A 15,011-nucleotide genomic window follows, 5' to 3' on the forward strand; every position below is an offset into this window, starting at 1 on the left:
ACATGCCTTCTTTTTTTTTTTTTTTTTTTTTTTTTTTTTTTTTTTTTGCAGTACGTGGGCCTCTCAGTGTTGTGGTCTTTCCTGTTGCGGAGCACAGGCTCCGGACGCGCAGGCTCAGCGGCCATGGCTCACGGGCCCAGCCGCTCCGCGCCACGTGGGATCTTCCCAGACCGGGGCACGAACCCGTGTCCCCTGCATCGGCAGGCGGACTCTCAACCACTGCGCCACCAGGGAAGCCCTTTAGTTGCTATTTTAAAGGGAGCCAAGGGAGTCTATACAATGAATGTTTATGTGGCAAGGGCGAGCCCTGGGCTACTACTGAGCTAAAGGCAACAGAAAGTTGACCATGAGCCAGGGGCTAAATTCTGGCCTCACTACACTTTCAGATGATTAAAGGTCTCCCCTTTATCCTTCTAGACTACTCTCCCTGCCCCGGGTGTAGATAGCTCATATCTGCAAGTTGGCTAATGTTTGATAGAAAGTCAATGGATTGGAGTTCTATTTGTTACTCACAAGGCTTATGTTCCCTTGCCAGTACTTATGCAGAGAAGTCCTACAAACCCTAATGGTCAATCTCAAATTCATCACTTGGAAATAAGATTCCTTTCTGGTCAGCATCATAGAATATTGTAATCAACCGACCTCTGAGATTTAAATATAGGCTCCACTGGCAGTAAGGGAGCCTATCATCTTTCAGGAAAGATTTCAAATAGAACTGTACTTAGAAAAAGATTTTTGCTCACTGTGACTTTTGATTTTAGTTTTGATCTATCAGCAGCATCTATTTTTATTTCATTCAGTGTAAAAGTCCCTTTCAGCACTCCTAGGGGGAAATACATATTCAGTTAAAAAATTAGAAGTGAGATTTTAGAAAGGTGAAGAGCCGTAAGGGTTAACCTAATTCAATATACATTTAAAATTTTGAAACGCATCTTTCACACTGATGGCTGAGGTAGTTGATTAGACTTTCATGTGGAAAGTTTTATCACTGAGACTCATTCTTCATCTTTTTCTTATAAAAGAAACCCATGAAACAAATATAGGTATAGTCTCTCATTTTGTATCTGTATTAATTTAAATTGATGTGTATTTAAAATTGTTCTTTGTATTATCAAGAACATTCAGAAGCAATAAATATTTGAGGTATTGTTCATTAGTTATTGATGTTCTTATGTTTCAAACAATATTTAGGATTTATAGATTTCATCTTTCTGGTCATGACAACAATATACTCTTTCCTCCCAAATTTGGCCAATTTTACATCCCTTAATGTTCTTCCTTAGGATTGATGGGGTGTAGGTCTGTGCTTGCTGTGTGAGTGAGTCTGAGAGCACTGATACCCAGGCTGGTAAAGAGAAAGCACCTATTCTGAGAGGCAAGGTAGGGCAATGGATAAAACACAGGCTTTGAGTCAGGCAGGTTTGGGTATGAATCTTTGCTCTTCCACCTATACTTAATCTATCTAAATCTCAGATTTATCCTTTTATCTAATAAGTAATAACCTAGCTTTAAAGGTTGGTGTGGAGATTAGACTATATAATACCAAAGCCCGAGGCACGTAACAAGTAGTCACAAATACTTGTCTGCTTTTTCCCTCACTTTTAACACTAGCTCATTATCTGACTTAATGCCTGGTGCTTAGCTGTTCTAGGCTTCAACATCCTTTTATCTACCTGGAGACAACAGAAGTATGATATCAACAAGAATATTACAGTAAATGTAAACTGGAGCTTTTCATTTTCAAAGCACTTTAACTTACATTATTTCACATGATTCTCAGCATCTCCCAGGGAATTATCTTTATTCTACCTATTGCAGAATCATTGTAATGATGAAAAAAGATAATTGATGTAAAATGCTTTGAAATAATGATACACATATGTACATATTTGTAGATAAGACGTGGTTATTATTATTCTGATTGTTATCCTATATTTAATGTGTGTTTCTAAGGATAATGAAATAAATGAGAATAATAGATTATAAAATAACCAAAATAGATTTCATTTGAATTATTATACTTTCTGAAATGATTTTTCCACCTAGACCCCTTGGTTCATAAAGACTAGGGTATGTGTTTATAAGTGTGTGTGTGCAAATACACTTTCTTAAGACTGAATTCCGTATGAGGAAATACACAAATACGTATTTTTTCTAATGTAAATTTGAGATGAAGTATGAATCTGGAATCTGTGGATGCCATGATTTCAAATATCATGATGTGGAGACTCTCCTTTCCTCCCCCTCACACAAAAATACCACTACCTAAATTTCTAGTTCGTTAGAAAAAGCATGGATTAGGAATGGAGGTAAGCTTCTACCCTGGGCTCCCCAGAGAGTGTAGTGAGTTACTCTTCATGTATTTGAAACAATCTCTAAATAAATAATCATTTCGGACCCAACCAGCAGTGGAAGAGAGAGTTTCCGGGGCTCCTAGGAGCCTGCCTAAAGTGCCCCTTTGGGTTATCAAGCACACTTCAATGCCCAGGCTATGCCTGGAGCTCTACTAGTCATGCCGAGATATCAGTCCTTCAAGTAGAATGGCAGGGCCTCGGATTTGTCATTTTAGCCACAGGAAAATACGTAAAGGCAGAGCAAAAATCCATGATAGCCGGAAGAGTCATATATAGGTAGATTTTAAATAGTTCCAGTCATCCGCTGATGAAATATGAGGACGAGATGGTAACTGGACATTTGTAAGGTATGGCGTTAGGCCACCTAAAAATGTCTGTTGACCCCTTAGGCACATTTAGGCTTACAGAATAGTGAATTTGGAAGGAATTTTAGGGAAGGAGAGTGAGGTTCTGGCAGGGATGGTAACTTGCTGAAGGTCACATACGTCTTAAGTGGTAAATACTAGAACCTCTCTGCTACATATAAGGATGGAATAGCACAGTCATAAAGAACATGGGACAGCAGAAATATTACTTAGGCTTAAACCCATTTCTGACTCTTGGTAACTGTGTAACCTAGGGAAAGTCATTTACCATCTCCTGTGCCTGTTTCCTCAGCTGAAAAATGGGGACAATAATATACTCATCTCATATAGGTGTTCTAAGGATTAAATAATATACTATATAAAAAAGAGAGTATGCAAGTGCCTGGGACATAATAAACACAGTTATAATAAATAACAAATTGAAGCAATTCTTATTACCACCAGGACAGAAACCGCTCCTACTTCTTCAGGTGATACCTAGTCCAATGTATCCTTTATACTTGTTTGACCAATTCAGAAAAGTTGAATGAGAACCAAATCCTTCACGTGAACAAAAAAAATTACAGTTGAAAATGCTACATCTGGAGAACATTCTTGTATAGCATAGCATTTTTAGTGCCTTAAATCTCATCAATTGAAGCTGTTATTTTTAGTAGCAGTCTATTCAGACTTCTGAAATGAAGGATTTGCCTTTAATGGAAAATGTCTATTTCATCCTAAGTATGAAACCCAGTGACCCTGGCTTGGGTATTCTCCCCAGCAGCTTCCACTGTATGCTGAGCACAGAACAAAGATATAGACTGAAACAAATTTATTTCAGAGATTGTAGATTGGAGGCATAACTATGTGTGGAAGTGGGCCATGAAAAATGCAACCTCAACTCTCCCCTTGAACTCACAGTAATTTATCTTGGAAACATTGTTGAGTTCCCTGAACTGCAAGATAAGTAACTCGCTCCCAGCAGCTTTAAATATTCTGCCAGGGATGAGCCTTTGCTATGCCTTGTGCTCTGAGCGCACTGTGCCGTGGCTGGAACCATGAATATCACCCAGCATGCTTCAAAGAGGCAATGATCTGAAGTACAGTGTGCCTAGGCTAACTTCTTCTAGGAAAAAAAATACTTTGTAGATGAGGAAGGAAATTGAAAGGCGGCTGCCACACCCTCATTTAAGGAAAACAGTCCTAGAGGTACCCAAACAGAAGGCGAAACCACTTACTCGTTAAAGCAACATTTTGCCTACTTTATTAATTGGTTCTGTATGTACGTAGATATATGACACCTACTCAGTGTAGGCACAGTTCCAGGCACTGAGAATAGGCAGTGAACACAACAGAGTGGCTCTGCTCATGGCACGGACCCTCTGTGTGCCAGGCACTGTACTGGCGATATGCAGATGAGTAAGATCCAGGTAATTAATGAGATTCTGTGCAAGGAGTTCAGAGTGAGAGGGGAGAGAGGAACATGGCAATAAAATGTGGTGTGGTCAGGGCTGGAGGGCTACCTGTGACCTCTGAAGGTGAGGGAGGGTTCGTGGAGAAAATGATCTCCAAGATGACTCCTAAAGGGGAAAGAGGAGTTAATCAGTGGTTTTTCTAGACAGAGGGAGCATCTTTTGCCAAGGCCCAGAGAAGAGAGAAGAAACTACAGGTGTCTCGGTGTGGCTGCATGGCTGGAGGGTGAATCTGGAGAGACAGATAGGGACCAGATGATGAAGAGTCTTGGAAACCATGTCACAGAGTTTTATATTTCATCCTAGGACAACTGGAAGCTATTGATCACTGTCAATCAAGCAGTGACATGAGCAGATTTCAATTGTAGTACAGAGAATGGACAAGAAAAGGTCAAGGTTGGTCGCAAGGGTACCATAGGGAGAATGCTGCAGAACTAAACAGATGAGTGGAGACGCGGTCTAAACAAAGACAGTGAAAATGGATGGAAAGAACAGGGAAGATTTAAGAAATATTACGGAAGTGATTGCCTGGATGTGGGCGGTAAGGGAGAAGGTGGAATAATAGTTGACTCCCAGGCTTCTAGCGTGGGAAACTATACAGAGATGATGTCAGTCAGTAGGAGACGGAGGTGGATGAGCAGATTCAGGATGAGGAACTACGATTAGTTCAGTTTTGAACATACTGCGTTTGTGGCGTCTAGGGGACATCTAAGTGGGGGTGATCAGTGAGCAACTGGGATGTGTAAGTAAGCCTGAAGACCAGGAGACAGCTATGGACTGAAGTTATCCACATGCAGGTGGTTAAGTCACGGTTGGATCCTGGAAAATAGCATATGGACGTGGTGAGCACAGAAGAAGATGGAGCAGGAATGGATAGAGGTTAGGAGAGAAATAGGGTATATGGAATCACAGAAAAGAGAGGGAAAATGGGAGAGTTTTAAGAAGGATGAAGCCATCAATATCAACTGCTGATGGGGTTGCCCATAACAGGTTACCAAAATGTGTCTATTGGAGGTAGCAGCAGAAAGGTCATTCACTAGTAGAATGATCATCTGTCTGGGTTTGCTTGCAAATGTCCCCATTTATGCCTGTTGTTGAGCATTATTGTTATTAGTGACCCCTGGTGCCTAAATTTGGATAATAAATTATACGATCATCCTGGTCATTGGTTGGTGAGAGCAATCAAAGGCAGACTGCAATGGGTGTAGAGATGACTTTTGAAGCGGTGTGGTGAGGCTAATAGAGAGGGAATTTTAAAATCAGATGGATGTCGAACTAGAAGGATTTTAAAGATTCTTCCAATCCTGGGACTAGTGCATAGCACTGTTTTCCTTTACTATTCTAAGTCCTTAAGAATCAGTGAGAATCAAGACTCCGTTATACTTCTTATTTTCACACATTACAGAGCTAAGTGCTACTTTCTTACAAATTAGTTTACAAGACCAGCATTTTGTAAATAAAAATTTTTACTATTCTATATTCATTCTTGAAAATGAATACTAGTTACCTGAACTGACCTTCATCTCCTCCATATCACAAAGGCAATATAAAGCAGAAATGTGTGAGGTGATTGTCTCCCTGAAGAAATTACTGCTAGTCCTAAATTAAGTAAAAGAATCATTTTTGTCTTTAAAATTATTTTGTACGATATGGCATTAATAATTAGGTTGGAAGTAAATATTCTGCCTCTTATTGCATATACTGTTTGATCTAGGAAAGCTAGGAAAAAAATGCATGCCTGCAAGCTTTTTTAAACCTAATATGTTCTGATTTTTAGAACTTCTAAGTTAGACCAAACCAATGTCTGAGAGAGCTTAAACACTTATATTAAAGACGCAAATAATATGAGCATTTGTCTGTATACCATTTAGGTAGAAAAATCCAAGGGGATTAAAACACTCAATCATTTAGTATGATAATCTCTAGTTGCATCCATGTTGCTGCAAATGGCATTATTTCATTGTTTTCTATGGCTGAGTAATATTCCATTGTATATATGTGCCACATCTTCTTTATCCATTCATTTGTCAATGGACATTTAGGTTGTTTCCATGTCTTGGCTATTGTGAATAGTGCTGCTATGAACATAGGGGTGCATGTATCTTTTTGAATTATAGTTTTATCTGGATATATGCCCAGGATTGGGATTGCAAGTCAGAAAGAGAAAGACAAATACCATCTGATATCACTTATATGTGGAATCTAAAATATGACACAAATGAACCTAGCTGTGAAACAAAGAGAATCAGAGACATAGAGAATAAACTGGTGGTCGCCAAGGGGGAGGTGGGTGGGCGAGGGTTGGATTGGGAGTGTGGGATTAGCAGATGCAAACTAGTATATATAGCATGGAAACACAACAAGGTCTTACTGTAGAGCACAGGGAACTATATTCAGTATCCTGTGATACACCATAATGGAAAAGAATATGAAAAAGACTATGTATATATGTATGATGGAGTCACTTTGCTGTACAGTAGTAATTACCACTACATTATAATTCAACCATACTTCAATAAAAAATAAATTAAAAATAAATAAATAAATTCATTTCACCAAGGGAAAAACAAAACAAACAAACAAAAAACAATCATTATCATGAGTAAAATAATATCTCAGGACAACAGAAAAGTTATACGAAAAAATGACTTTTAAGTCCATATGGATATTGGGTTAGGTAGGGAGATAACCAAGAGTTTCAAGTCCCCTTGCCTTTTGTTTTTAAAAAAATAAATTTATTTATTATTTATTTATATTTTTGGCTGTGTTGGGTCTTTGTGTGGTGCATGGGCTTCTCATTGTTGCGGCTTTTCTTGTTGTGGAGCACAGGCTCTAGGCACACGGGCTTCAGTAGTTGTGGCATGCGGGCCCAGTAGTTGTGGCGCACGGGCTTAGTTGCTCCACGGCATGTGGGATCTTCCCGGGCCAGGGCTCAAACCCGTGTCCCCTGCATTGGCCAGGCGGATTCTTAACCACTGCGCCACCAGGGAAGTCCTCAAGTCCCTTTGTCTTTAGTAGAATAGTAAAACCACTTGTAAATGTCCGCACATGAGACCCTTTCTCACTGCTGTTGAATTTGATGACTGAAGGTCAAGCTTCCAGCCATAAGCCTGTCCTTTCCTCCCTGCTCCAGTTTACTGAGTTTAGTTTTGAGTAATTAGGTACTGTGGGGTGAAAATAGGGTGACTTTTAAAAGTCCCTTTTTATTGTTAAGCTGCAAATGGCTGCCTTTAAAACAGGTGGGGAGGGCGTATTTCTGTGAAAGAAACTGAGAAAAGAAGCTAATGGGAGGCCATAACGTCTCTGGATAGGAGGCCTGTGAATGGCCCCATAAAGCAGGCGGTAACAGAGGAGGATTTTTCTCTCTTCTTGGGTGATTCATAAAAACGCAATCTATTACTAATCTGACCATACGCTATCATGTTACCTAGTCAATGTAACTAAAAACTTCCTAAACGTATTGCAAATACTTGCATATTACACACTGAAGTTGTCAATAATAAAATTAGGCCAAGTATCCTCTTTTAAAGAAAATATACCCTTTATTCTTCTAATCAGATCTGCAGCATAATATACTGCTTTTCTGAGTTCCAGTTAACTTACCCAGACTTTCTTTGTATCATCTCTGTTTGTTTCTCTTGTGTGCATTTGTTTTGCAGTAAGCAATGGCCTCGCTTTTGCTTCTCTTTGGGATGGCCGCCACCACATAGGACCTGGATGTCCTACTGCTTTCCAGGAACAGAAAGAAGACCCTCTATTTGTCTGTTTCAGTGGCAGCTTGGTAGTAAAAAAAAACTGTTGAATGGGCCACAATTTCAGCAGACCATCACGTGAATGGGACCAGTCTCTTTTCTTCCCGAATATCAGAAATTAAGCGCTTGGAAAGGAGATTTGGCCAAGATGACCCATTTACAGGCTGGACTCAGCCCAGAGACTATAGAGAAAGCTCGCCTAGAACTGAATGAAAACCCAGACGTTTTACACCAGGATATTCAGCAAGTCAGGGACATGATCATCACCAGGCCTGACATTGGATTTTTACGCACAGATGATGCCTTCATCCTGAGATTCCTCCGAGCCAGGAAGTTTCACCAAGCAGATGCCTTTAGACTCCTGGCCCAGTACTTCCAGTACCGCCAGCTAAACCTGGACATGTTCAAAAACTTCAAGGCTGATGATCCTGGCATTAAGAGGGCCCTCATCGATGGCTTCCCTGGAGTGCTGGAAAACCGCGATCACTATGGCAGGAAGATTCTTCTGCTGTTTGCAGCCAATTGGGATCAGAGTAGGTAAATGTAGATAGTGTCTGTTTTTTCTTTTTCATAAGCATTGTCACTGCATGTTTGGGGCTGTATGCCTTTACAGACAACGGGCTCTTATTTAAAAGTATATATTCTACACGTCCACAAAGAGAATTTTAAGGCCACAGGTCTTTTACTGTCATCAATAGGTGATTACAGATCCACAGCAATGTTTTGGAACAAAAGAATCACAGTTTTAGAATTGTAAGAGACCTCTATTCATCAAAGTGGGTCATTTGTTTTAATGAAATTGAAATCTGGTCTTCTAGGAGAACCATATATTCTGTCTTTAGGGTTCTCATCTTCAACAACAACAACAAAAATGGATTCAGTAGATGGCTTTAAGTCAAGTGTTTTTAACACATGAACTAATTTCTTGGATCCTCTCCATGACTTTAATATCCGACCTTTCTTCTGCGTGCCAGACCTTCCCATCCAAATGCCTGCCGGCCATTCCTCCCGCAAAGTCCTATAAAGAACCATAAACTCAACACGTCCCAACGGAGTGCAGCATCTTTCCCGCTCTCCCCGCTCTTCCATCCCTCCAGTCTCTCGAGCCAGAAATCTGGGTGTCTTCCTGGACCGCTCCTTTGCCCTTGCTGCTCACATCCAATTAATTGCCAAGTGCTACCCCTTTCTTCTTAAAACCACCTCAAATCTCTTCACTCTCTTTGCCCCCATGGCTACTGCCCTAGTGTAATTTCTCATTATTTTCTCACCTGCATCACTGAGACAGCCTCCTGACTGGAGTCCCTGCCTCTGGTCTAGTCTCCTCCGAGCCATTGCAGTCTTTACCATAATCAGAGTAACCCTTCCAAAATTCCATGACGTCGCTCCTCTCATTAAAATTCTTCAGCGATCTGCAAGGTCTTCCAAGTAAAGCTCTGTATGATCCAACTTCTGCATCTCCTGCTCTTCTTCACCCTCTGCCCTTTTTCATGCTCTCTGGTGCGAAGTGTAAGCCTTGTCTTAAATAGCTGAGGTTTCAACATGCCTCCAAGCCTCTGGACTTGCCCCACCAGCTACTTAAGGGAGGGATCAACCATTTCTTATGCCAAGTCCAACCATCTTGGACATAACCTGCCTACTGACTCACACCTATCTCTATGGTTCTTCGGGAAGGTAGTCTTTACCTACCTTCCATCCCAACCTGTTTCAGTGAGGTGCCTTCCTCTGCTCACATATTTCCGTTAAAGTAGTTACAGTTGGAGTATAAGAACCACTGTTATTTTAGTTAATATTTTTGAAAACATACCACATACTCTGCTAAGCATTTATATGTACATATATTATCTCATTTAATCCACTCAAGAACTTTGCATGATGGGTGTTCCTATGATCCCTGTTTTACATTTGATGACACAAGGTCTTGAGAAGTTAAGTAACTCATTCAGTGTCACACAACTAGTGAAATACAGAGTGGGGTTGACTTGAGAGCAAGTTATCTTAACCTAGCTTTACTGTAATTGTGTGTTTGCTTGTGTGTTCTTTCTTATTCCTCCTCCCAAGACTGCAGGTTCCTTAAGAGCAGGAGACTGTGACTTTTTCATGTTTATCTCTTGGGCACATGGTCCAATAGGCAATAAATGTTGAATGCAAAAAAATGCATGAATTAATCTCCAAAACTTCACCTGTGGCTTGAGCTCTCACAGGGGGATCATATTGAAATTATGGTATTTGGGGAAACATACGTTTAACTTTAAAAATATACCAAAGAGCCCCTCCCCCAAATATAATTAAAAGGAATTTCTAGGGCGCCCCTTTAGTGCCTCATATGACTGTTCCTCCTCCTAAAAATGATGATTCGTATGGGAAACCTTAGGGACCACTGGCTGTTTTCTGGCTGATAAACTGGAATAGAGCAATCTAACCCTGAAAAGGTATTTGAATGTTTAACACTATCAGTCTAGAGATTGTTCAGGTCTGCACCTAGGCCTGGGCTGCCCTGCTATGTCTCTGTTCTGTTATTCCATAAGCATTAAGGATGAGCCTCTTGTTACAGTGCTCTACTGATGAGAAAGATTTCCAGGTCTTTACATTCTCGCATATACCATCCACTCAACAAACATGTGACAAGTGTAGACTCTGTGCCAGGGCTTGTGCGTAGGCACAAGGACATGATGAACACGACGAAAATACAAGGTCCCTCCAGCAAACAACCCCTTGGGCCACCCACTGTCCAGTTATGGTGCAAACACATAGACAGCTAACTCCCATCTACCACAGGAGAATTCCTTTTGAGACGTAAACCATCAACACAGGACATGAGTCTTAAACTAGAGGGAGCAGCTGTCCTCTTGAAAAGGGCACATGAACATTGTGGATTTCGAAACAGAAAAATGTGATGATTCTGGAGAATGATCATGCTGAGGTCATCTGTGCTTAGTTGAACGTGTTGGAGAACTTGTCTCTGCTAAGACGGAAGATGCACAGAACACCAGTAAGCGATGATTTACACACGAGGAGATAAACCATCAGGAAATACCTTGTTTTGTATCAGTCTTTGGTCTGTATGTACCTCAGAATGTGTTAAGAAGCAAGAAGAAACAAGCCTTTAAGGGAATAATTCAAATCTTTATGATTAAGATAACCTTGAAAGAGTTACTTCACGTTTCTGTTCCTCAGTTTCCTCAGGTGTAAAATAAAAGGCTTGAACTAGGTAATCCCTGAGGTATCTTCTAGCTCTAACGGCTCATGAATGTGAAGCTCATTCAGCCTGATCCTACGGATGGAGAGGGATTTTAAAATTCACTTTATAGGCTCCTGATTCACTAGGTTCTTTGAAGTAATCCTTTCTTCTCTCTCTCTCTCACACACACACACACACACACACACACACACAGTCTCTTTCTTCCACCCCTCCTACCCCTCCCAAAGCTGGGTCTACTTGAGGCAGTTTGTTTCAGATTGTAGAATACTATTTGTTCCAAACCACTTTGGCTTTAACAAGAAGGTGAACGACAGGGCTATCTTACTGATAGCCAAAGATGATTAGAAGCAAACAAACCTCAATTTGAACCTGGATACTGTCATGTGATTTAGTGGTTCTATGACCTGGGACAAGCAGCCTCTTGATGGTTGTTTAATAATGTAGTTGGGAGGACTGAATGAAACAAGGCATTTAAGGTACACAGCACATTGCTTGGCCCATGGTAAACAATCAATGTTAGCTTCTAGTATTATCACAAACACTATTAAACCTCCCACTACAAATATAATAGAGCACAGATGGTAAATAAGGTAAAAATAGAGACAGGCGTACAATATTTGAGAACAGAAGTGGGCCGACGAGTGTGAGCTGCCCCTTGCCCATCCTCAGCAGTTGTTAGCTTTCTCCCCAGAAGTGTTCCCTGTCACACAGACCTAGCCTAATGGAACCTTGAAGGGCTGAAGAGTTAGCACAGCTTTGCAGAATGATTACTTGACTCTCGTGGGGAGCCCGAGATGACTGGAAAGTGATTTGAACGCCTTATAATAAAAGGTTTACTGAGATTAAAATGGTTATTAATATTTATTAAAACGATGTAAATCTCATTCATCTAGACCCAGACAGCCTGAGTAAGAGCCCAGAACAGTGAGTGATGAAAAGTGCTACCCTCCAGGGGCGTGTGCAGGGCTAGGTGTGCCCACAGAGCACAGGAGCCTCCGAGCACAAGCTGGCCTCCTCAGCCGACTTCTGTCTTTCCTGAGGCTGCCGGGCTGAACCGAAACGAGTTAGATTAAGTCAGCGCCCATCTACTCATTCATACAGTGTGGCTGGCACCTCCAGGGTCAGCAGAGTGTGCATTTCAGCTCAGCAGCCTGGTGTGTAACGGAGACCTAAGGAAGCACTCTTGTTCAATGAGCCTTTTGATCTTTTTCACCTAGATTCATAACAATGTTGGCAAGAATTCCCAACTTGTCCCCTAAGATCTGATAAAAAAGACATCTATTTCTTGTTTCTTTATGAGTTGCATACTTGCACGGGGCCACACAGCCTGATCTGCCCAGGAATGCCCTTCCCACCAAGGGGAAAACGTGAGCACAGAAGAACTCGTCTATTTTTTTCTGGATTTTGCTCAGTTAACAAAAGAGCTAAAAATGGGTCAGGTTATTTTACTTTCTGGAGCCTCAATATTATCAAATGGAAATGGATCTAGTACCTGGCATGTGGAGCTGTTGCAAGGATTAACCCCAAGTACTCTAGTTGCTGGTGTCCAAGGGGCAGAATAGGCTAGTGATTAAATGCACAAACTCTGAAGACAGATGGCCAGCTTCAAATTCCAGCCGCCTCCTAACCAGCTATGTGATCCTGAGCAAGTTGCTTAAATTCTTATTATCCTCAGCTTCTCACCTGTGAAGTGGGGATGACCATGATCACAGATTAGCTCTAGTCAGTAAACGGCAGCTCTTTCGTAAGAAAAAACCTCAAAGCAGGCAAGTATCTAGGATATCAGGTCACAAGATGTTGTTTCTAAGGGCAGCAGAATTTGATGCCATTACTAACTTGCCTCCTCCTGAAAAGTATAGACAATACAGCTAAGACCCCAAGCCACCATGCTCCAAAGTCCTCCATGGTAGCTCAGCTGTGGCTGGCAGGCTCTAAGAAGTCACCTGGTCTTAGTGTCCCTACCTGTTATGTTTACTGTAGTCTCAGGATATCAGAAAAGCATTGGCGGGGAGCAGTCCAGGTAATACAAGCCCCACAATAGACTCCAATAGTATCTGTTGGTGCCATGTGCAGACCAGCTGGTCCCCAAGTACTTTAATGGGGGACAAAACAATTGGAAATGCATTGTAAATCAAAATATATAAAATTACACTGGACATTCTTTTGTCAGTGTATTGTTTGTTTCCCACAACTGAAAGCTCAAAAATCAGCAGCCAGGGCTTCCCCGGTGGCGCAGTGGTTGAGAGTCCGCCTGCCAATGCAGGGGACGCGGGTTCGTGCCCCGGTCCGGGAAGATCCCACATGCCGCGGAGCGGCTGGGCCCGTGAGCCATGGCTGCTGAGCCTGCGCGTCCGGAGCCTCTGCTCCGCAGCGGGAGAGGCCACAACAGTGAGAGGCCCGTGTACCGCAAGAAAAAAAGAAAAATCAGCAGCCAGGTGGAAAATTAGTTGCAAAGTTGGTTCTTTGAGGAGGCTGAGGCGTTCTAAGGAAGAGCCACGTTAGGGTAATTCAGCAGAGAGAAAAGGCAGCTGATGGACAGCTTGATTACTACCTTCGAGTATACAGAGTTATTATAAGAAGGCAATGAATCCTGTAGGCTCTCTTTCCCCAAGATACAGAACCAGGGACAAAAAATTTGCACTGAAGCACAACCATCTGGATTGAAGATCAGGGAGCCTGAGCCATGGCTTCAGCCCCAGGGCTGGGACAAGGGTGAGGGGTTGGTGCATTTGCTTGGGATGCAAAATTGAAGGGGGCACCGAAACACTTCATTAATCAAAGTAAATAACATTGTCATAAAATATTTTTTAGAATTAAAATTAACGCAAACAAAACTTCCTGACGAACAGAATATCCAAATTTTCAAGAAGGCAGGATAAGAATTATTGAGTTTTCCTTGTGCTTTGCATTCCAATATGGCTCAGCACAGCATTGCTCAGGCCAATCAGATTTCTCCAGGGAAGAGCCTTAAGTTGGTTCCTAGTCAGTTATATTACAGTGTATAATTCTGTACATCCATACTCTATACAGCTGTTAGGACCTTATGGTTCCCAAGCATTTCCATGTACACTTTCTGATGTGATGCTCATAACCATTTGAGGAGTTTCAGTATCACTAAGTTACAAATAACAAAGAAGAGGTTTGGGGAGGAGAGGATACTTTCTAAACACGGAGCATTATGACTCATCAATGGAAAAACTTAGACTCAAGGCTTCCAATTCCAAGCTCATTGCAAAGACACTTGGAGCTGACTGCTTAGCTCCTCAGTGATTAGATATTTCAAAATATCCACGGAGCTTCTGAAAGGCTGGAAGTGGATTTCCTGGTGGTAGACAAGGGTGTAGATGAAGACGACCACAGTGGAGAGGATCTAAGACTTAAGAGCAGAGATTCTCAAAAGAAGCACAACTGGCATTTGAAGCTGCTTAGTTCTTAATGTGCAGGGCTGTGTCCAGCATTGGGAATGTCTAGCATCCCCTGTCCCAGGTGCCGTCATCACCTGAACGACCACCTTCATATTTCCAAAACCCTTAGGGGAGCTAGAACCCACTGTGAGAACCCCTGATGGGGCGTGTCTAAAAACGTCCTAACATCAATGTCAATAACACCCTTTGTTAATTGCCTTTGTGCCAAGTGTTTGATACATATAATTTATAATTCCTACCATAGTCCTGCAAGGATCTATGTTATGTGTGTAGGTAATCTATAAAAGAGATGAAATGCTTCTCTTGTCTGTCAATAGAAAGACTATGCCTTCCCATGAAACCCTACCTATGGTCTCATTCCTACCCTGAACTCAAAGCTTCCAGAGCTTCTTACAATCAAAGTCTGAATCACTGGTGTGTTGCTAAGTGGCAAAGCAGCCCTGGGGTCCAAATGCAAGATTTTTC

General features: G+C 41.6%; 1 protein-coding gene and 1 long non-coding RNA gene across 5 annotated transcripts in view; one reads left to right on the plus strand and one right to left on the minus strand.

Annotated features, from left to right (window-relative positions):
* The window catches only part of CLVS1 (clavesin 1), a 415,580-nt gene that overhangs the window by 271,848 nt on the left and 128,721 nt on the right, over positions 1-15,011 (plus strand). For all 4 annotated transcript variants that reach the window (XM_060287672.1, XM_060287673.1, XM_060287674.1 and 1 more), the window contains one exon: positions 7,830-8,459. In XM_060287672.1, the coding sequence (XP_060143655.1) occupies positions 8,005-8,459 (455 nt within the window). In that variant the 5' untranslated portion in view covers positions 7,830-8,004. The remainder of the gene's footprint in view (positions 1-7,829; positions 8,460-15,011) is intronic.
* Positions 1-15,011, minus strand: part of LOC132593806 (uncharacterized) — a 124,885-nt gene that overhangs the window by 33,654 nt on the left and 76,220 nt on the right. The gene's annotated exons all lie outside the window — the stretch shown is intronic.

The sequence above is a fragment of the Globicephala melas genome, chromosome 17 (assembly GCF_963455315.2).
Source record: "Globicephala melas chromosome 17, mGloMel1.2, whole genome shotgun sequence".
NCBI classification, from domain to species: domain Eukaryota; kingdom Metazoa; phylum Chordata; class Mammalia; order Artiodactyla; family Delphinidae; genus Globicephala; species Globicephala melas.